At 34.7% G+C, this 16509-nt stretch overlaps 1 protein-coding gene across 1 annotated transcript; it reads left to right on the forward strand.

Annotated features, from left to right (window-relative positions):
* Positions 1–2900: 2900 nt before the first annotated feature.
* On the forward strand, positions 2901–10187 carry LOC144571449 (NAD(P)-binding Rossmann-fold superfamily protein). The gene is given in 17 exon segments (XM_078320730.1): positions 2901–3057; positions 3825–4040; positions 4562–4723; positions 4856–4906; positions 5370–5504; positions 5590–5613; positions 5767–5878; positions 5970–6095; positions 6184–6233; positions 6859–6940; positions 6943–7016; positions 7318–7413; positions 7865–7980; positions 8249–8372; positions 8989–9102; positions 9464–9544; positions 9770–10187. Coding segments are annotated over 17 exon segments (1782 nt in total). The 5' UTR covers positions 2901–2988; the 3' UTR covers positions 9920–10187.
* The last annotated feature ends 6322 nt before the right edge of the window (positions 10188–16509 follow it).

Raw genomic sequence — 16509 nt, forward strand, 5'->3', positions numbered from 1 at the left:
TGCTCTTGGACTTACTTTATTTTATTATTATTTTACAGATTACTATTATGTTATTTTATTAAATCGAAGTTCATGAAATGAGGTGTACATGAAAATGTTAATTTTTTTTTTTTTTGCAGATTTTAATGAATAAAAATTGCTAATTCGTGGATTTTGTAGCTATATATATATTTTTTTTTTAATTTGTTGATTTTAAGATTACAGGTAATTTTGTTTTGTAAATTGGTATAAGAAAAAATTAACTGCATATAATATTTTTTATTGTGAATTGTAGAATCAGCGGAATTTTGAATTTATTATGTTTACTTTGAAAATAAAAATCGATTTTTTTTTGTTAGCATTCTGAAAAGTATATTTTATCATTTTGTCTTTATTAGTTTGTTGTGAACTGCATGAAATCAAAATAGTTTGTTATATATATTTGTCCAATTTCACTCCGTTCAAATATGGGATGGGTATCAAATAAGAGGAGGATCCACTTACATTCTTTTTTTTGTGATACCGAATTACACTTATATTTTAAAAATTTTAAAAATTCAAATAGTGGATTCAAACAGTTTAATATGATGGATATATTAAAATGTGCTTGCAAATCAAAATTTACATTTTTTTTAATTTATTTACTATTTATTAATTATTTTACAAAACCGTTGTCTTCGGACCATTGCAAATTAATAGGCTATCAATTTTCTGATCCATTGATTTTGTGGATGCAATTTGATGGCAAAAGAAGCAATGGCTGAAAGGCAATGAGATTTATCTTAAGAATTTAGACTTGCAAGGAATCTTTTCTGGCAACAAACTAATTTCACTGCAATTTGGTCAGGGGATCTCATCCACTAGTTGTTCTTTAAATAATTTGTTGTAAAACAATTAATAGAGTTTATAGAGTTTTTTTTATTAAATTATGATAATATATTTTGAATGTACCATGTACTTCTCGTTCGAAATCTAACAATCTGGAGCAAATTCAGATCGTCATAAGAGCATATACACATATAAGCCTATTATAAGCCCAGACAAATTCAAGGAATACAGTTGGATCTGTTTAACCCAATAAATTTTTTTATAAAAGACATAATAATTATTACAACCGAAGTTTGACGTCACTTCGACTTCGTTTAGTCAGTCATTATTATATGTGAGACGTGACAATATTTTTGAAGTTAAAGATGTCAGTCATTCATGCATTTGATTATGGAATTTCTATGTGAAAATATCTTTGGAGTTGGAAATGTAATTCGGGCGTGTGATTTATTTAAAATAAAACGAAAATTATGCAAAACTCTTTATCTTTTCAGCTTATGGTTCAGTAGATATCAAAAGGACGGGTTGCACAAACACCATATATATATTGGGATCAAATCATGAATAATTGGACGACAAGATTCTCTCTGTTGAAGAATTTAAGTATAATATACATGCTTTTACTATATTTGTTCAATTACTATGTTGTATGAATACAGATACGGAGATACGGCAATTTTCAAAAATTCCGGATACGATACGTCTATTATATATATTAATTTTTAATTTAATTATATTATTAATTCAATACTAGTATTATATAAAGTAAATGTCAAAAAAATTAGATGATGCAAACAACTCAAGTATAAGTTAAATATAATAACTGCTAGATCTTGACAACAAAATTTGAGTTATTGGTGTGGTTAGGTGTATACTACTTTCGCACGAGTACTCAGGTTCGATTCTTGCTGGGAGCGAATTTTTGATCATATTCCTTTGGTCTACACGGGCTCACAGCAGTTGCTCCAGTCGTTTGGTGTATGCGCGGCTCACGGGAGAATAGACCAGGCTCGCTGCCGTATTCGCTCCGTATTCAAGCCGTATCATTCTGTTTCGATCCGCATCGGAGACTGTATCAGAGGGTTAGGGATACACCACGTACTCTGATACGCCAGCTGGCGTATTCAACACGTATCGGGTCCGTATCGGATGCGTTTCCGTATCCATACGTGTGCGATACGAATACGGAGCCCTAAATGGCGTATCTGGATAACATAGGTTCAGTATAAAGACATCAATACTCTTTATCTATAACAATGTTATACAAAAAAAATTATATATACTGCAAAAATATTATAATGTTAATTGTCAGATAAAAATAATTTTCATTTCAATTCAGTATAAAAAACTTAAAACATTGTCCAGATTTCACACACACAAAATTCATCACAAGTAGAGATGGATCTTAGTGTATTAGAAAGATGGCTAAACCATTTCTATGATTTTGAAATTTTAATTATATATATTAAAATTTAATTAAATTTTATTTTTTTCAAAACTTTTTATATAGTCTAACCCCTTCAATAATAATCAAATATTTAATAATTATTAAAACTTTATTTGATAATTAAGAGATCTTGAATTCAAATTCCAATCACTACAAGCTTCGCCTCTAATCACAAGACCCAATTTAATTAATTAAGGACGCGTAATCTGAAAGTATAATAATAGAACAAGTTCTTATTTTGAAACTGAAAACATAATAATTTCCTATACAAATAATCGGAATTACCCTAAACGAAGATGAAATTCCAAGGAAACTAAAAAGCTTCCAAAGGCGGACTCACCCGGAACAACTCGAATCCGTATGAGAGGTATTGCAGAGGATTACCCTCATTTTACGGTTTGAGATTAAATCTCAACCGGTTTAGGATTCGTGTCACCACAGTATTTTTGGACTTTGAGATTCGTGCCACATTAAAAAGAACGGTCCAGATTTAGTAATTGTAAAAGATTCCCTTATCAGGTATTGGAGAGGATGTGATTTCGAATAACTCGCCACGATTCATCTTCGGCTCCGTCAGATCTACAATCATATCAACGTGTCGTAATCTCTTCCGTTCGTTCATACGGTCCACGTTTACTCACACCTCACTGCGCTTCTTTTCCTTTCTTCTCTAGAAATATCTACATGGACTAACTAATGTCCTTAGTGTAGTAGTGATTACCCGTGCGAGAATCATGGATTGTTGCCATTATACTGGAATTGTCTCTTCCCGCTACTCCGTTCCTGCTCCTCTTCGTTCCCAGGTAAATTCGACTCGAGTTCTAATATCTTTTTGAGGTGGAATTAATTTCCACAGTAGATACTAGCTTGGCGAAGTGTTTTCTTCAAGTATTGGACATGAAATTACTTGTTTCAAGCCTGATAAATCCTCACGAACATGGAGTGTTTTTTCCCACATTGCACCTGATGTTTTACTCTATAAGTACTGGCAAGTAGCACCCAACTTTTCTCTTATTTTGCAACTGGCGCTCAGCATGATTGCAGTACCACCTATTGGATTTAGTTCCACGGGGAAGATTTTTCGTGGGAACCCAATAAAAAAAATAATAGTTAGTATGAGCTGGTTGTAAATCAAATAACTGTTCAGTTAATATAAAATGTCGTTTAGCCATTAAGTGATTGACTGCTTGCAATGCACAATGCATTGTCTTTCAAGTATTAGAAACTTTGGATGTCTTAGCAAGTACAGTAAATTGTTAGTTACTATTTCTAAAGGCAGTAAAAAACGATCACAGTTGTTTCTTTTCTGGGCTTCAAAACATTCTGGTCAGGGTTAAGATAGCTAAGGTAGTGGAATATTGACATCTGACTACTTACTAGCAAGTTATGTATATAGACTATTCTTTGAGTTAAATAAGGGCAGGCTATCAATTTCTGATCCATTGATTTTGTGGATGCAATTTGATGGTAAAAGAAGCAATGGCTGAAAGGCAATAAGGTTTATCTTAAGCATTTAGACTTGCAAGGGATCTTTTCTGGCAACAAACTAATTTCACTGCTTTTTGGTCAGGGGATCTCGTCCACTAGTTGTTCTGTAAGATCATTTCAGAAGGCATTTGTTGTTGGTCACAATCAAATATCCAATTTTTCTCACAGAAGAAGCCAGAGATCATATTTTAAAACAAATAGGGGAAAAGTATTTGCATCAGCTACACGTGACTCGTGGGACATCGGTCGATTTTTGAGAACTCTATTTTTCTTCAATGGGCCTCCAAATCCCCTCAAGGTAAGTTCTGCTCGTCATTTTCATATTATCCTTTGGCAAGTTAGTAATATAATCATCCGCAATATTTGCAAATGCAGTCATCCTAATTCCTTAATGACCCTTTGAATGCCTGAACTGAAATGCACCCTTTTGGAGTACCCATTAATTTCAAAGAATATTTTCTCAATTTGTATGATCAGACACTTGTAGTTGGTATTATTATTGGAGAGCTGATTTTTTAGGCCAATAGAAGGCGTCTCGAAATTTCTACCAATATTTCATTTCAATGTAGTAATATGCTTGTTACCATACAATTTACCCATTTGGAATTTTCGTGTTGCTTTGCGAGTCTTCGTTGTGGTTGTTATCAGATCCCTTATTACTTCTGTTGATTTTGTGATCTTCTTAACTATGTTTTAGCATCTACGAATTTAATTAATCCAATCTGTACATAATAATTATTCAGCATAGTGTAATTAAATTCAACTTACTAGAGAAATTTGCATCATTTCACACTAAAGAGGTGTTTTATTTTTTTATAGTTTGTAGAGTCTCTTATTGATAAGGTGACAAACTCAGAACCTAGTAAAATTCCCAAGAAAATGAAAGCTTCTGGAACAGTATTGGTCACTGGAGCAACTGGTGGGGTCGGTAGAAGAGTAGTTGACATCTTGCGCAATAAAGGGGTCCCTGTTCGAGTTCTGGTACTGTAGTTTGATCATAAAGCACCATTTCTTTTTTCTTTTAGCGAACTTTTGGTTTGTGTAATCTTAGACTGTGGTTTCTTATTTGGATTATCAATTTGTGATTTGTAGATTTATTTATTTTTTATTTAGGTTAGAAATGAAGAGAAGGCGAGAAGCATGTTTGGACCTGACATCGATTTGGTTAGCCATAATCTGCAGATGTTATTGGCATTTGTTCTTATAGTGTTAAATTTAATCGTTTTGGTAATTTGCAAAATGAACCTGCATTATCAGAAAATTGTTGGAAGTCCACTCTTTACACAACTTTCCAAATATGAATCTGTTCAGGAATTAAAAAGTAGGCCCTAATGTTAGTTGATCTGCAATGTGATATCCAATCTTAATTGAGTGGGTTTAGGTTTACAATGAAAAATGAAATGAATAGATCTTGTATGATACAAATTAAGATCTTTCAATCTAATTTCCTCGCTGCCTTATTTTCAAGATGAATGATAACAGGTTTTTTAAGGTCTGCTTTGCTACTTCTTCCCACTAAATAATTGTATTGAAAAATAAAACAAGCAGTTGTTTTGAAAATGTTGAAAGGGAATGGTTTTACAATATTTATTAGTTTTCCTAAAGGTATAATTGATCACATTTGCAGAGCACAGGAGATATCACAAAAGCAGAGACCCTTAACCCAGAATATTTTAAGGGGGTGAAAAAAGTCATAAATGCAGTTTCTGTTATAGTGGGCCCGAAAGAAGGTGATACTCCTGATCGCCAAAAGTATAGCCAAGTAATGTACTTAAATCTGATCTTGGATATTTTTAATATGTGTTAAGCTAAAAGATGCGACTAATTTGCCCTTGTTAATTTTACAGGGAATCAAGTTCTTTGAACCCGAGGTAAATCTGAACTCCTTTCTTTCAAACATTAAAATCTTTTAGCATTGCTGGTATATTTCTTAGTAAAGAATTCAAAACAAAAAAAAAAATCTCTCCACTTCCTAAATTTATCAGTATGAATTCTTTTTCCTCTGTTCATTGATTTATACACAGATTAAAGGAGACCCACCAGAAAAAGTAGAGTACCAGGGGATGCAGAATTTGATTAATGCCTTGAAGAACAGTCTTGGCCTTAGGGACGGGAAACTATTATTTGGATTCAAGGGTATAATTGAAATGTTCTTTTTGAAATTTGACAGTATTTTTGTACTCTCTTTCTAATAATAACATTTTTTTCAATTTTTTTTGTAAAACAGGCAACTTTTCTGGGAAGCTTATATGGGGGGCACTAGATGATGTGGTAATGGGAGGTGTTAGTGAAAGTTCATTTCAAATCGACCCGACTGGATCTGAGACTGGTGGGCCCACCGGCTTGTTTAAAGGTTTGGTCCTTTATTGCCTTAAATAATAAGCTCAACTTAGATGCACGTGCATTTTATACAAACTTACATAGGAAATTTTGTTCTGCAGGTGTTGTTTCCACTTCAAATAATGGTGGCTTCACAAGTATCAGAACAAAGGTAATAATGTAATAATTAAAACGATGGTTAATAAGATCTTATAAAGGCAAATTATAGACATTTTAGTCATACCTGTGCTTGCCATTCTTCGCATTATCTGTAACAATGTTTGAAACATGAAACAAGCATGTATTGCCAGATTTTAGTATGTATCAACCCTAGTGGTACGACAGCGGCAATATCACATACCTGTGGTTGAAGCCACATACAATGAATGTTTGTTTATGCTCCTCGTTTTACTTGTTCTGAGAGACTTATGCATGAGGTAGCCACTGCACTATCACAAAATTGCAAATGTTCCTAATTCCACTGGTATCTAAAAGAAGAAAATAGATCTCCTGGTAGGTGAAGATCAAAGGAGGTCTTTATCAGGAGTTTTTTTTTTTTTTCTTCTGAGCATAAGATGAGGGTCAATGCCCTTCAACTCAACTACAGTGCCTTCAAACCTGTGACCTCCTGTATGGAGGACAATATTAGAACTTCTTGTTTGTATGGACAATATTAATTGCAAATGTTCTTATTATTTTTTTTTTCTGAATTAGAAATGTCGTCCTATTTGTTAATATGCCGTCTTTCCAGAAGCACACTTGGAGTAATGATATGGCTATTATTTCATGTGATGCAGAATTTTTCAGTTCCTGAGGATCTTTCTGCATATGATGGGATTGAACTAAGAGTCAAGGGGGATGGAAGGCGTTACAAGCTTATTTACGTACAAGCACTGAGTGGGACACGGTTGGCAACACTGCTGGCTTTGACACTGTCAAAGACCAGTGGCAGACGGTACATTACAAATTGAAAATTATTTACAACTAGCACCATGCTTTTTTCCACAAAAATACATTGCCAAGCTGCTGACACCTTTCCCTTTGAAACACAATACACTCTTTTTTGTCCACAGCATATTTTTCATATTAGTTATACATTTTTATCTTATAAAGTATACTATGTCGAGAAAAAAAAAACCATTTTGTTTACCTGATGCTAGTATTTCGGTGATTTCTTTTGCAAATACATGTTTGGCTAATGCTTGATTTTGTTTTGACCTTTGGCTTTCTTTTTGTTGCCTGTATCTTGTGGTCAGGTGAAAGTACCTTTTTCTTCGCTAAGGGCAATTTTTCGTGCTCGGACTTTGCCGGATGCGCCTGAATTTGATCCAAGCCAGATCTTCTCATTGCAGGTAGACTTACTCACCGTTTTTCCTGTACACTTTTTGAACCTATATACCCATGCAACTTTGATAGTTAAGGGGCAATTTCATTGTATCCACCTGTGAATGTATAATTCTAAGCCTGTTGGGAAGTAAATTAGGAGCTGAGGTAGACACGTGCTGCTTTTCGTGTCTTTTACATGTATGATATTCTAATATATGAGATATTCTAAGAAATTAGGGGATATATGAGATATTCTCATGTTGCATGGCTGTGTGATATTCGAATATTTAATAGTGACTTGTGTGATTAATAAAACAATCAAGTTTAGAATGTGCCACTGAATTCCCTTCTGTATACCCAATTTTTTGAACTTAGGACGAGTATAATTAATAAAGTTGGCACATGTTCTTATGGTCTGTGAGAATTATTGACATCAAATTACAGACTAACTGTGGTTATACATCTTTTTCTTCATAGCTTATGTTTAGCAAGTTTGAATATGATGGGCAGCTGAATCCAACTTTTGTAGAGGGCCCATTTGAGCTTCCTTTCTCTTCTATAAGAGCGTATATTGATGAACCAATCACACCGAGGTTATTTTTACTGTGTCCTTAGTAAAAAAATGAAGGGTTTCGGTTTCAGTACTGGTATTGTTACATACCAGTGTTAATTCCCTCGATAAAGATTAATCTCAAAATTAAACCTCAAATTACAAAAATATATTCATGAAACCTCAACTGCACAATTAGTCCTGAGTTTAACCCTGTTTACTCTCATAAGATTCATTTTAATTCTTGTACTCTGATAAGCTTCATTTTTCCAATTCTGAGTTGCTCAAATCTTATGGTTCTGTGCCTATAGGTTTGTGCATGTTAGTTCTGCTGGAGTGACAAGACCTGACAGGCCAGGACTTGATTTAAGCAAACAGCCTCCTGCCGTTCGACTGAACAAAGAGTTAGGGTTTATACTAACATATAAATTGAAGGTCAGTGTGTCACTTTTAATCTTTGTATTTTAAAGATGTCAATGAACTTTGTATGGGCAATTTCATGAGTAGCCCCTTCAAAATATCATGTACCCTTTCAAACTGTAATAATATCGTTCATGGACCTCATTTTCCCAATTTCTTTGCAGATGCCCAATTTACTCTTGCTTTCTTGTCATTTCCCTCTATATAGGTCATTTCCATCCTTATGTGGTGTTTTTGAGAGATTTCTTGTTTTCCACCAGTATACAAGATATTTTGGGGTTTGTTAGGGGACCATTGTACATCATCTACACCTCTATATTTGTTTTCTCATCATTCCCCTATAAATATATCACTCCCATCCATAGTCTATATAGTTTTGTAGTCCCTACACCACCAGTTGTTGGTTCATTTCTAGGTCAAAAACAAAAAGAGGTAAGTGGGTAAGGACTCAACGCTAGGAAAATTTAAATTAATTATAAATTAACTTGAGTGGTAGTAATTATTTCTTCAGGATTATGACATGATCTTTTTATTATACCTACAGATAGTATCAAGTTAGAACTTACAATTCTGTTATTTCCATTCTTTGACCATCTATTTATTTATTTATTTTACAAATTTCTGGGTATAGGGGGAAGATGTGATAAGAGAAAGTGGCATTCCTTACGCAATCGTTCGACCTTGTGCATTGACTGAGGAACCAGCTGGAGCTGATCTTATATTTGACCAAGGAGACAACATAACGGTATCTTTAGTTTGTAGTATATATGGTTTCTTTAAAGAAATATAAAGTGCCTTCCTACAAAACTCCCAAATATTGGCTATGTTTTCAATGTGTAATATATCCAAAAGAACCTTACAAAAATATTCAAATGTTAGTATATCAATTGTACCCTTCATCTGTCTGGAGTTCCCAATCTTTCTGAAAATCCCCATACTGCCCCTCTTTTCTCCCTCGTCTCTTTTAAGAACAAAACTGATGGAGGAATGATTTTGAGCATTTTTTGAAGTATAAGGATATGATAGAGGATTCTACAGGATGGTTATTGTATATTTGTGAGGTCCCCACCCATATAAACTTGAGATTTTAATATCTGTAATTGCAGGGCAAGATTGCAAGAGAGGAGATTGCACGGATATGCATAGCAGCGCTAGATAGCCCAAATGCTTGTGACAAGACTTTCGAGGTAAAGCAAATACTGTTACAAAGAAACTTTATAAGATTTGAGTATGGTGTTTCAGATATGTATATCCTGAAAGGCTGAACCTAACTGGAACTTTGTATTGGCACTAGCTAGCTTAATACCGGCAGAAACAACAATTACTTAAAAAAACAAATGGTATGTTGTTGGAGGGTCATTTTTTAATAGATTTTCAGTCATGCTCTCTAATTCTTTGGTGATTACATGTAGGTTAAAAGTACAGTGCCATTCAGTGAGCCTTTTGTAGTGGACCCCACAAATCCACCGCCAGAGAAGGATTATGAGATCTATTTTAAGAACTTGAAAGAAGGAATTACTGGCAAGGAAGCTTTGCAGGAAGGGATCCCAGCCCCCGTCTGACAACAATTTCATTGTCTTTCAAGTTTTCTGTGAAAGATATTATGATGTATAATGATTAAATTTTGACATGATATAGTTAGCTTGTTTCCTGAGTGGGTTTTCAGGAAGAGCAAGTGAGAAGGTAGTTATAATGTAAATAAAGGAACGAAGCAGTTACAAAATAATGCAGCTATTTGGTTCAAAAAATGTTCTTTTAAAAAATAAACACTTTTATGTTGATAATATTTATATACAGATCTCTTGCAGAAGATAAGAAGAAAAAAAAAAAAAAAAATCCCTTTTTACTATCATGGTAGCACACTACACTTCATTTCTTACTCTACTATCTTGGCAATACCAATATTCGTGAGGAATGCTGTCGGTATATCGTTGCAAATACTATTATTACTAATAGAAAAAAAAACATCTTTATATCGGTATACTCTCGTAGATAATCACTTTTTACGAGGATATTGTCCCATTCTTGTAATGTACTTCTTGCATAATATAACAATATCTCGTTTTGCTATCATGACACACCTTCAGTGCCCTACTAAGTACTAAATATGTCTCGCCGAAAAAAAAAAGTAAAAAAAAAAAAATGAAAAGATAAAATCCCAGAGGATATTCATGCACAACACCGCCATGATCTCAAGAACCAACAACAGAATACCTACAAAACCGATCGAAGAGAGTCAAATGCAAAACACAAAGTCATAAACATTCAAACAGGATGTATTAGAGGAAACAAATGAAGAATTCAAAATTGAACACATTCTGTGTTTGTGTTCATAATCCAAGAAATATTGAACTCTGATTAGTGTACCTTTCTATTTTTTTTGTATCGGTGACAATCTGCGGCCATTCTTAGCTCTTCTAGCATATCATCATTGGTCAATATTACCCCTGATGAGCTCAAAAACACTGACCGAGGGACCAGTGGCGACCACAAGCCGCTTTTCTCGTAATCAAAATCGAACTCACTCCTGTCTGCGAACTTCATAAGAAGACTTTCAGACATCTCTTTAGAAAGAATTTGAATAGATGGTTCTTCATAAATGAACTGGGTGTTTGAGAGAGGTATCATTTTATTGAAGTACAACTTGGGAATAGTACAAGTGAGAAATGCTACAATGGTGAAATGGCAACGAACCTCCCTGCTGATGAGTATTTAGGTAAGATGGTGGGTGAAGTGGATATATCATATATCTGCGCAGTTTACTGATCTTTATGTGGCGCTGCTTTTTATGGCTAAGTGTGCGTGTGGAGTTTAGATGGGCATACACCTAATCTGGTATATTCATAGTTGAAATTTGATTTCAACGGGAAGTCGGCTTGTCCAATATCAACTTAGAAACAAGTAAACCAATTGTGTTGAATGAATCTAAAACTACCAAGCTACTTAACATGAAAAATGATTATTGAGTTTGGAGTTGGCTACGGTGCTACGCGTAGCATAGAGGGCCTCCGTACAACGACTCAATATTTGAGTTTTTAAAATCCTAATAGTTAACATGAACAGTTCAACATGACCTCCATATGAATATGTACTTGCAAACCAAATTTTATATTTTTCAAAATTTTTTTACTATTTTTTTATATAGGTAGAAAATCACTTGATCTGAATGGTACATAATTTTTACATCAAGTGATTTTTTCATCTATCTAAAAAATAGTAAAAAAATTCTAAAAAATGTAAATTTTGATTTGCAAGTACATATTCATATGGAGATTATGTTGAACGGTTCGAATCGACCGTTAGGATTTTGAAAACTCAAATATTGAGCCGTTGCATGGAGGCCCTCTATGCTACGCGTAGCATATTAGCATTTTCGATTGAGTTTGATAGTCAATTTGCAAGTTTGATTTTCTCAAAAGACCTTTTAAAAAAATGACTCTCGATTTTCTTGTAAAAGTGTTATGTTATCTTTCCTTTAATAGTTCTCATACTGCAATTACCACATTATGACTGTCATTTTGGTTGAGCAGTATTTAATAAAAAATAATTAATGTTTTAACATGATTTCATAATTCTTTTTCCGTTGATAATTTTTTTTTGTCAGATACAAATATATTGTTAAATTCTAATTATAAATTTCATTGTTACATCAACACAATTTACCACACGGGTTGAGGGTGTAGAAGAACAAGGATGAGATCCAGGGGAATAGAGAGAATAACATAGAGAAAGTGATAGACTGACAGTAATGTCGGCATTTGGTTTGGAAGGAGACGTGAGATGGACGACTAAATTCAAGTTACAAGCAATTTCTCAAATGGCATCTTCTTACGGCCTGATTACTTACTGGTGAAAGATGGTATCATTCAATTTTCTCTCGTTGTCTTGGCATTAAAAAACTAGGTTTTGCGGTGTCAACTCTGCTTAGGCTCTGTTGGCTGGGCAGCTTTTGTCCAAGAATCTTGGTGGTCTCATACTGCATTATTCCTCTCTGCCACATTTTTCTTTTTTCAGAATAAAGATTTAACTCTGAATGTAATTAATACCAGTAAGGAGTAAATAACTTATGACTGTTAATCAACCCAGTTTTGTGTCCTTCCAAGATAGTATTCTCCGGAGGTCCTACGATACTTCCTTCGAGTTTCGTTAAAGTAATGCACTCACATGAGTCACACAGTTGACATCCTTTTCGCTCATGACAAATAGCTCTCACTCTCAGAACTAATTGATAAAGCTCTTTCTTTAAGAATAATTTAAGATAATCAACTACACAATTGTAAAAACTTTTTTTACACATGTAAAAATTGCAATATTCAAATTTTCTTTGATTAGTAATCAAGAGCTTCACTAAATCCAATAATATGGACAGTGGTTTCAAATTATTGGATTTTAGCAAACAATATTCAAATGTAAAAAAAAATATTTACGCATAAAAAAAGTAACATTATGTCGAATTTTGCAATGTTATTTTATTATTTGAATTTTTAAACTTCTGTCACTGTAAATTGTGCAAATAGATATTCCAATTTCTCTCCTATTATGAGGCAAACGACAAGCAGCTTGGCAACTTTGTCTATAGTCCACACGCATTTTATTACGGTTTTGTAATTTTGATCGTTCTATCAAAATTAACGATTTCATTTACAAATAAAATAGAGAATGATGTGAATAATATTATTATTATAAATATTAAAAATGTAAGAAATTGTAATTTGTTGAAAATGTTTCTCTAAGAATAAGAATATTAAAGAATCATTCTTTAATTTATATAGTGACAAAGATACATGTTTTCTGATATGAGAGATTGTGGATTCGAGACTCTATGAAAAAAATTCTTTATTGTATTGGTATGAGCACTTCACGCTGACCATAAAAAAAAAATAGAGGTATAAAATTTTGAAGACTTTGACCTCTATTTTTCTTTTAAAAAAACAATAAAAATATTAATGACATTACAATCTTATACTGTCTCAAAGTCAACATTGTTGGGAATCATAAAGGCCAAACAATTACGTCTTATCTAGAGATCAAACAATTACATCTCATCTAGGAGTCAAACACTTACACCCCAGGGAAGAAGAAACAATCCCCACCTTAAGCTAAGACCGTCCTATGCCAAAGAGATCCAAAACATAATATTTAGTGCGGAATACAATACCTGATTCCATGTCGTTTGCCATGGAATATCAAACCCTAGGTTGGAGAAGCAACCGTCTCCGTGAGCGCGAGACAAGACTCTTGCAAGCTTTTCTTTTCACGCCCTTTTGGTTGAATCTTAGATTAGGTCTTCCAAAGTAACAAGATCGCCCTTGAGAAATCCTTTCCAAATTTCTAATGGATTTCTCCTCTCAATTCTTTGATGGTGAAAGAAGTGAGAAGACTCTCAGAATTCTGTCTAAGAATAACCTCTTTTAAGAATTCTGAGTTGAGTTGGTTCATCTTGTGCCTTGGGGACCCATCTATATATAGTTATACACTTCTGGCTACACGAGTGTGGGTGGTTCACCCGCATTGGGTCAAAATGTGTCTAAGTAACCGCCTTAAAATTCAGCCCCTAAAATATTATGTATCCTAAGTGCGTCCGCACTCTGGTTCAGTGCGGGTGAGCCACCCGCACTAGGCTTAAAACAGAACTTCTGAAATTGACCAAGTCCTCAGTGCGGGTGAATCACCCGCACTGCACTCGGACTTTTTCCTGCATTGAACTTCCAAAAAATCGACTAAGTCCTCAGTGCGAGTGGTTCACCCGCACTGCGCTCGGACTTTTTCCTGCATTGTTCTGAAGTTCCCAAAAATTGGTTAAGTACTGAGTGCGGGTGCACTCAGGTCCAGTGCGGGTGAGCCACCCGCACTGGGCTCCCAAAAACCTCCCATAATTTGGCTAAGTTCTGAGTGCGGGTGCACTCAGATCCAGTGCGGGTGGACCACCCGCACTGGGCTCAAAAATGCAGTTTTCTTAATTGCAAATCTCAGAATCAGTCCATCAATGATTTAATATTTGTCCAAATTGTTTTACACACTTGTGGACCACATCCTATTGAATACATAGATTGTCTAATATCTTAATTCCATATTATATCACTTTAACGTTGGATTAAGATCCAACAAACATTTGTAATTTTTGTAACTGGAGGGATGGGAATTGACACCTATTTTTGTAATTTTTGGATTAACATCCTATTGACACACTTATGGACCACCCACATCCTATTTTTGTAATTTTTGTAACTGTCTTGTTAATTGGGAAAGGGTGTGCGCACTAAGATCAAATGGAGGGATGGGAATCATTAATCTTGCGGCGCAAAACGAGGCACTTCTCCTGAAGTGGTTATGGAAACTTGAGAGTGAACCTCAGGGACACTGGGCTATGACGATTAATCGTTTATACGGCATCCAATCGGTGGCTCACCTTGCAGCAGTGCAAATTGATTCATTTTTCATACGCAGTTTACAGGACCTCATACCGTTGTTTGTCATCTCGGCAGTAAGGGCAAATGACGGTTCACTGTCTTGGCGTTGGACCGAGAATGGCACCTTCACCACTGCCTCCGCCTATCGCATCATGCAAGACAGAGGCCTCGTATGCCCTTTCTACAAGCAACTCTGGAAGATAAAGGCCCCGTACAAGGTTAGAGTCTTCTTGTGGGTAGCAATCCAAAACAAAATATTAACTCAGCAGGTTCTCGTTGGAAGGGGATGCCATGTCGCATATGGATGCAAACTGTGTGGGAATGCCAATCAGGAGACAAGAGATCACATATTTTTACTGTGCCCATATGCCGAGGCATTCTGGCAGCGCCTGTGCGGTGTAGCAGCCATTCTCGGTACCGCTGGACATATCTCCACGGTGGTTGATTTCTGGATAGCAAATAGGCGCCCAGGGGATAAAGAAGCATGCGGTTCGTGGGATGCGACGTGGGCGGCAGGTGTGTGGGCATTGTGGAGGGAGAGAAACAGACGGACATTTCAGGGTGACGAGAAGAGCGCCACTCGTCTGGCGGCAGAGACCCAGCAACAAGTACAACAGTGGCTGCTGGTCATTTGACCGAATGACGGGATTCAACCATGCTTCACTGTTTTCCATTTTCCTTAGTGTTTTGTTTACTTTGTAAACGTTATAAATTTCATTTGCTGAGTCCGGTGGTGTAAATATTTATGTACAACTCTTTTTATTTCTTTAATGAAATAGTCGGTAAGCGCTCGCTAACTGACCTTCAAAAAAAATTTTGTAACTGGATATCAACGGTTAGTGATCTATTTTCGCGTATTTCATTTTGGCATAATGTCCAGGAATTATGCTTCCTAGTTTTCTTTTTGGTCTCTAATTAAGACATGATTTGCACCTCCATAATTATTGAAGTTTAAGTTTATTCGGATTAGGCCACTTCCTTAATTTAAAATCAAATATTCGATCAGATCTAGGGTGCTCTTAAGTTTATCAAAGGACAAATTAATTAGGCCACTTTTTTCATTAAAATTAATTTATTTGAGTGAACGCATCACTTGTGAACGCATCACTTGTGAATTATATTGATTTCAACCGTTTAAATTTGTCATTTCAAATTAATCTGATGAATTTTGAAGTTAAACTAAAAAAAAAGCTCGATAAATTTAGAACACCTAATCTACTCCGAATTATTCATACGGATATATTATTCTGTCGTAATTAATCTCCAACGCATGTTACATCAATATTCCACATGTAACGCATTTAAAACTCATCGTTCTCTATAAATTATGTGAAGTTGGGCCACTTCTTTAATTTGAAGTCAAGCTATTTATATGCATTAAATCTGTCAGCTTATTAATTTCCCAACACAAGTTACATCAATATTCCACATGTAACAAATTTAAGCTCAATGTTTTCTTTAAGGGAAATGTGAAGTTGATTTAAGAAAAGCTTTCAATTTTTTTAAGCCCTATCTACTATCTGAAATGCCTTTTTCTTAACGTAAGTAATTTTTTTTAGAGAGAAATAAAAATTAACCTTTCAAATTCCAATGTTCATAAGAATTTTTATTGGAATTTCTAACTTATGACCTCTCATACACACAGAAGATGATGTCTTTTACTCGTAATTTTTAAAAACACCATACCCCAAAAATTAATAAATCAAATAATCACGTTTTATGGAAAAAAAAACGTGCAGGGG

The sequence above is a fragment of the Carex rostrata genome, chromosome 19 (genome assembly GCF_964058835.1).
Source record: "Carex rostrata chromosome 19, lpCarRost1.2, whole genome shotgun sequence".
NCBI lineage: Eukaryota > Viridiplantae > Streptophyta > Magnoliopsida > Poales > Cyperaceae > Carex > Carex rostrata.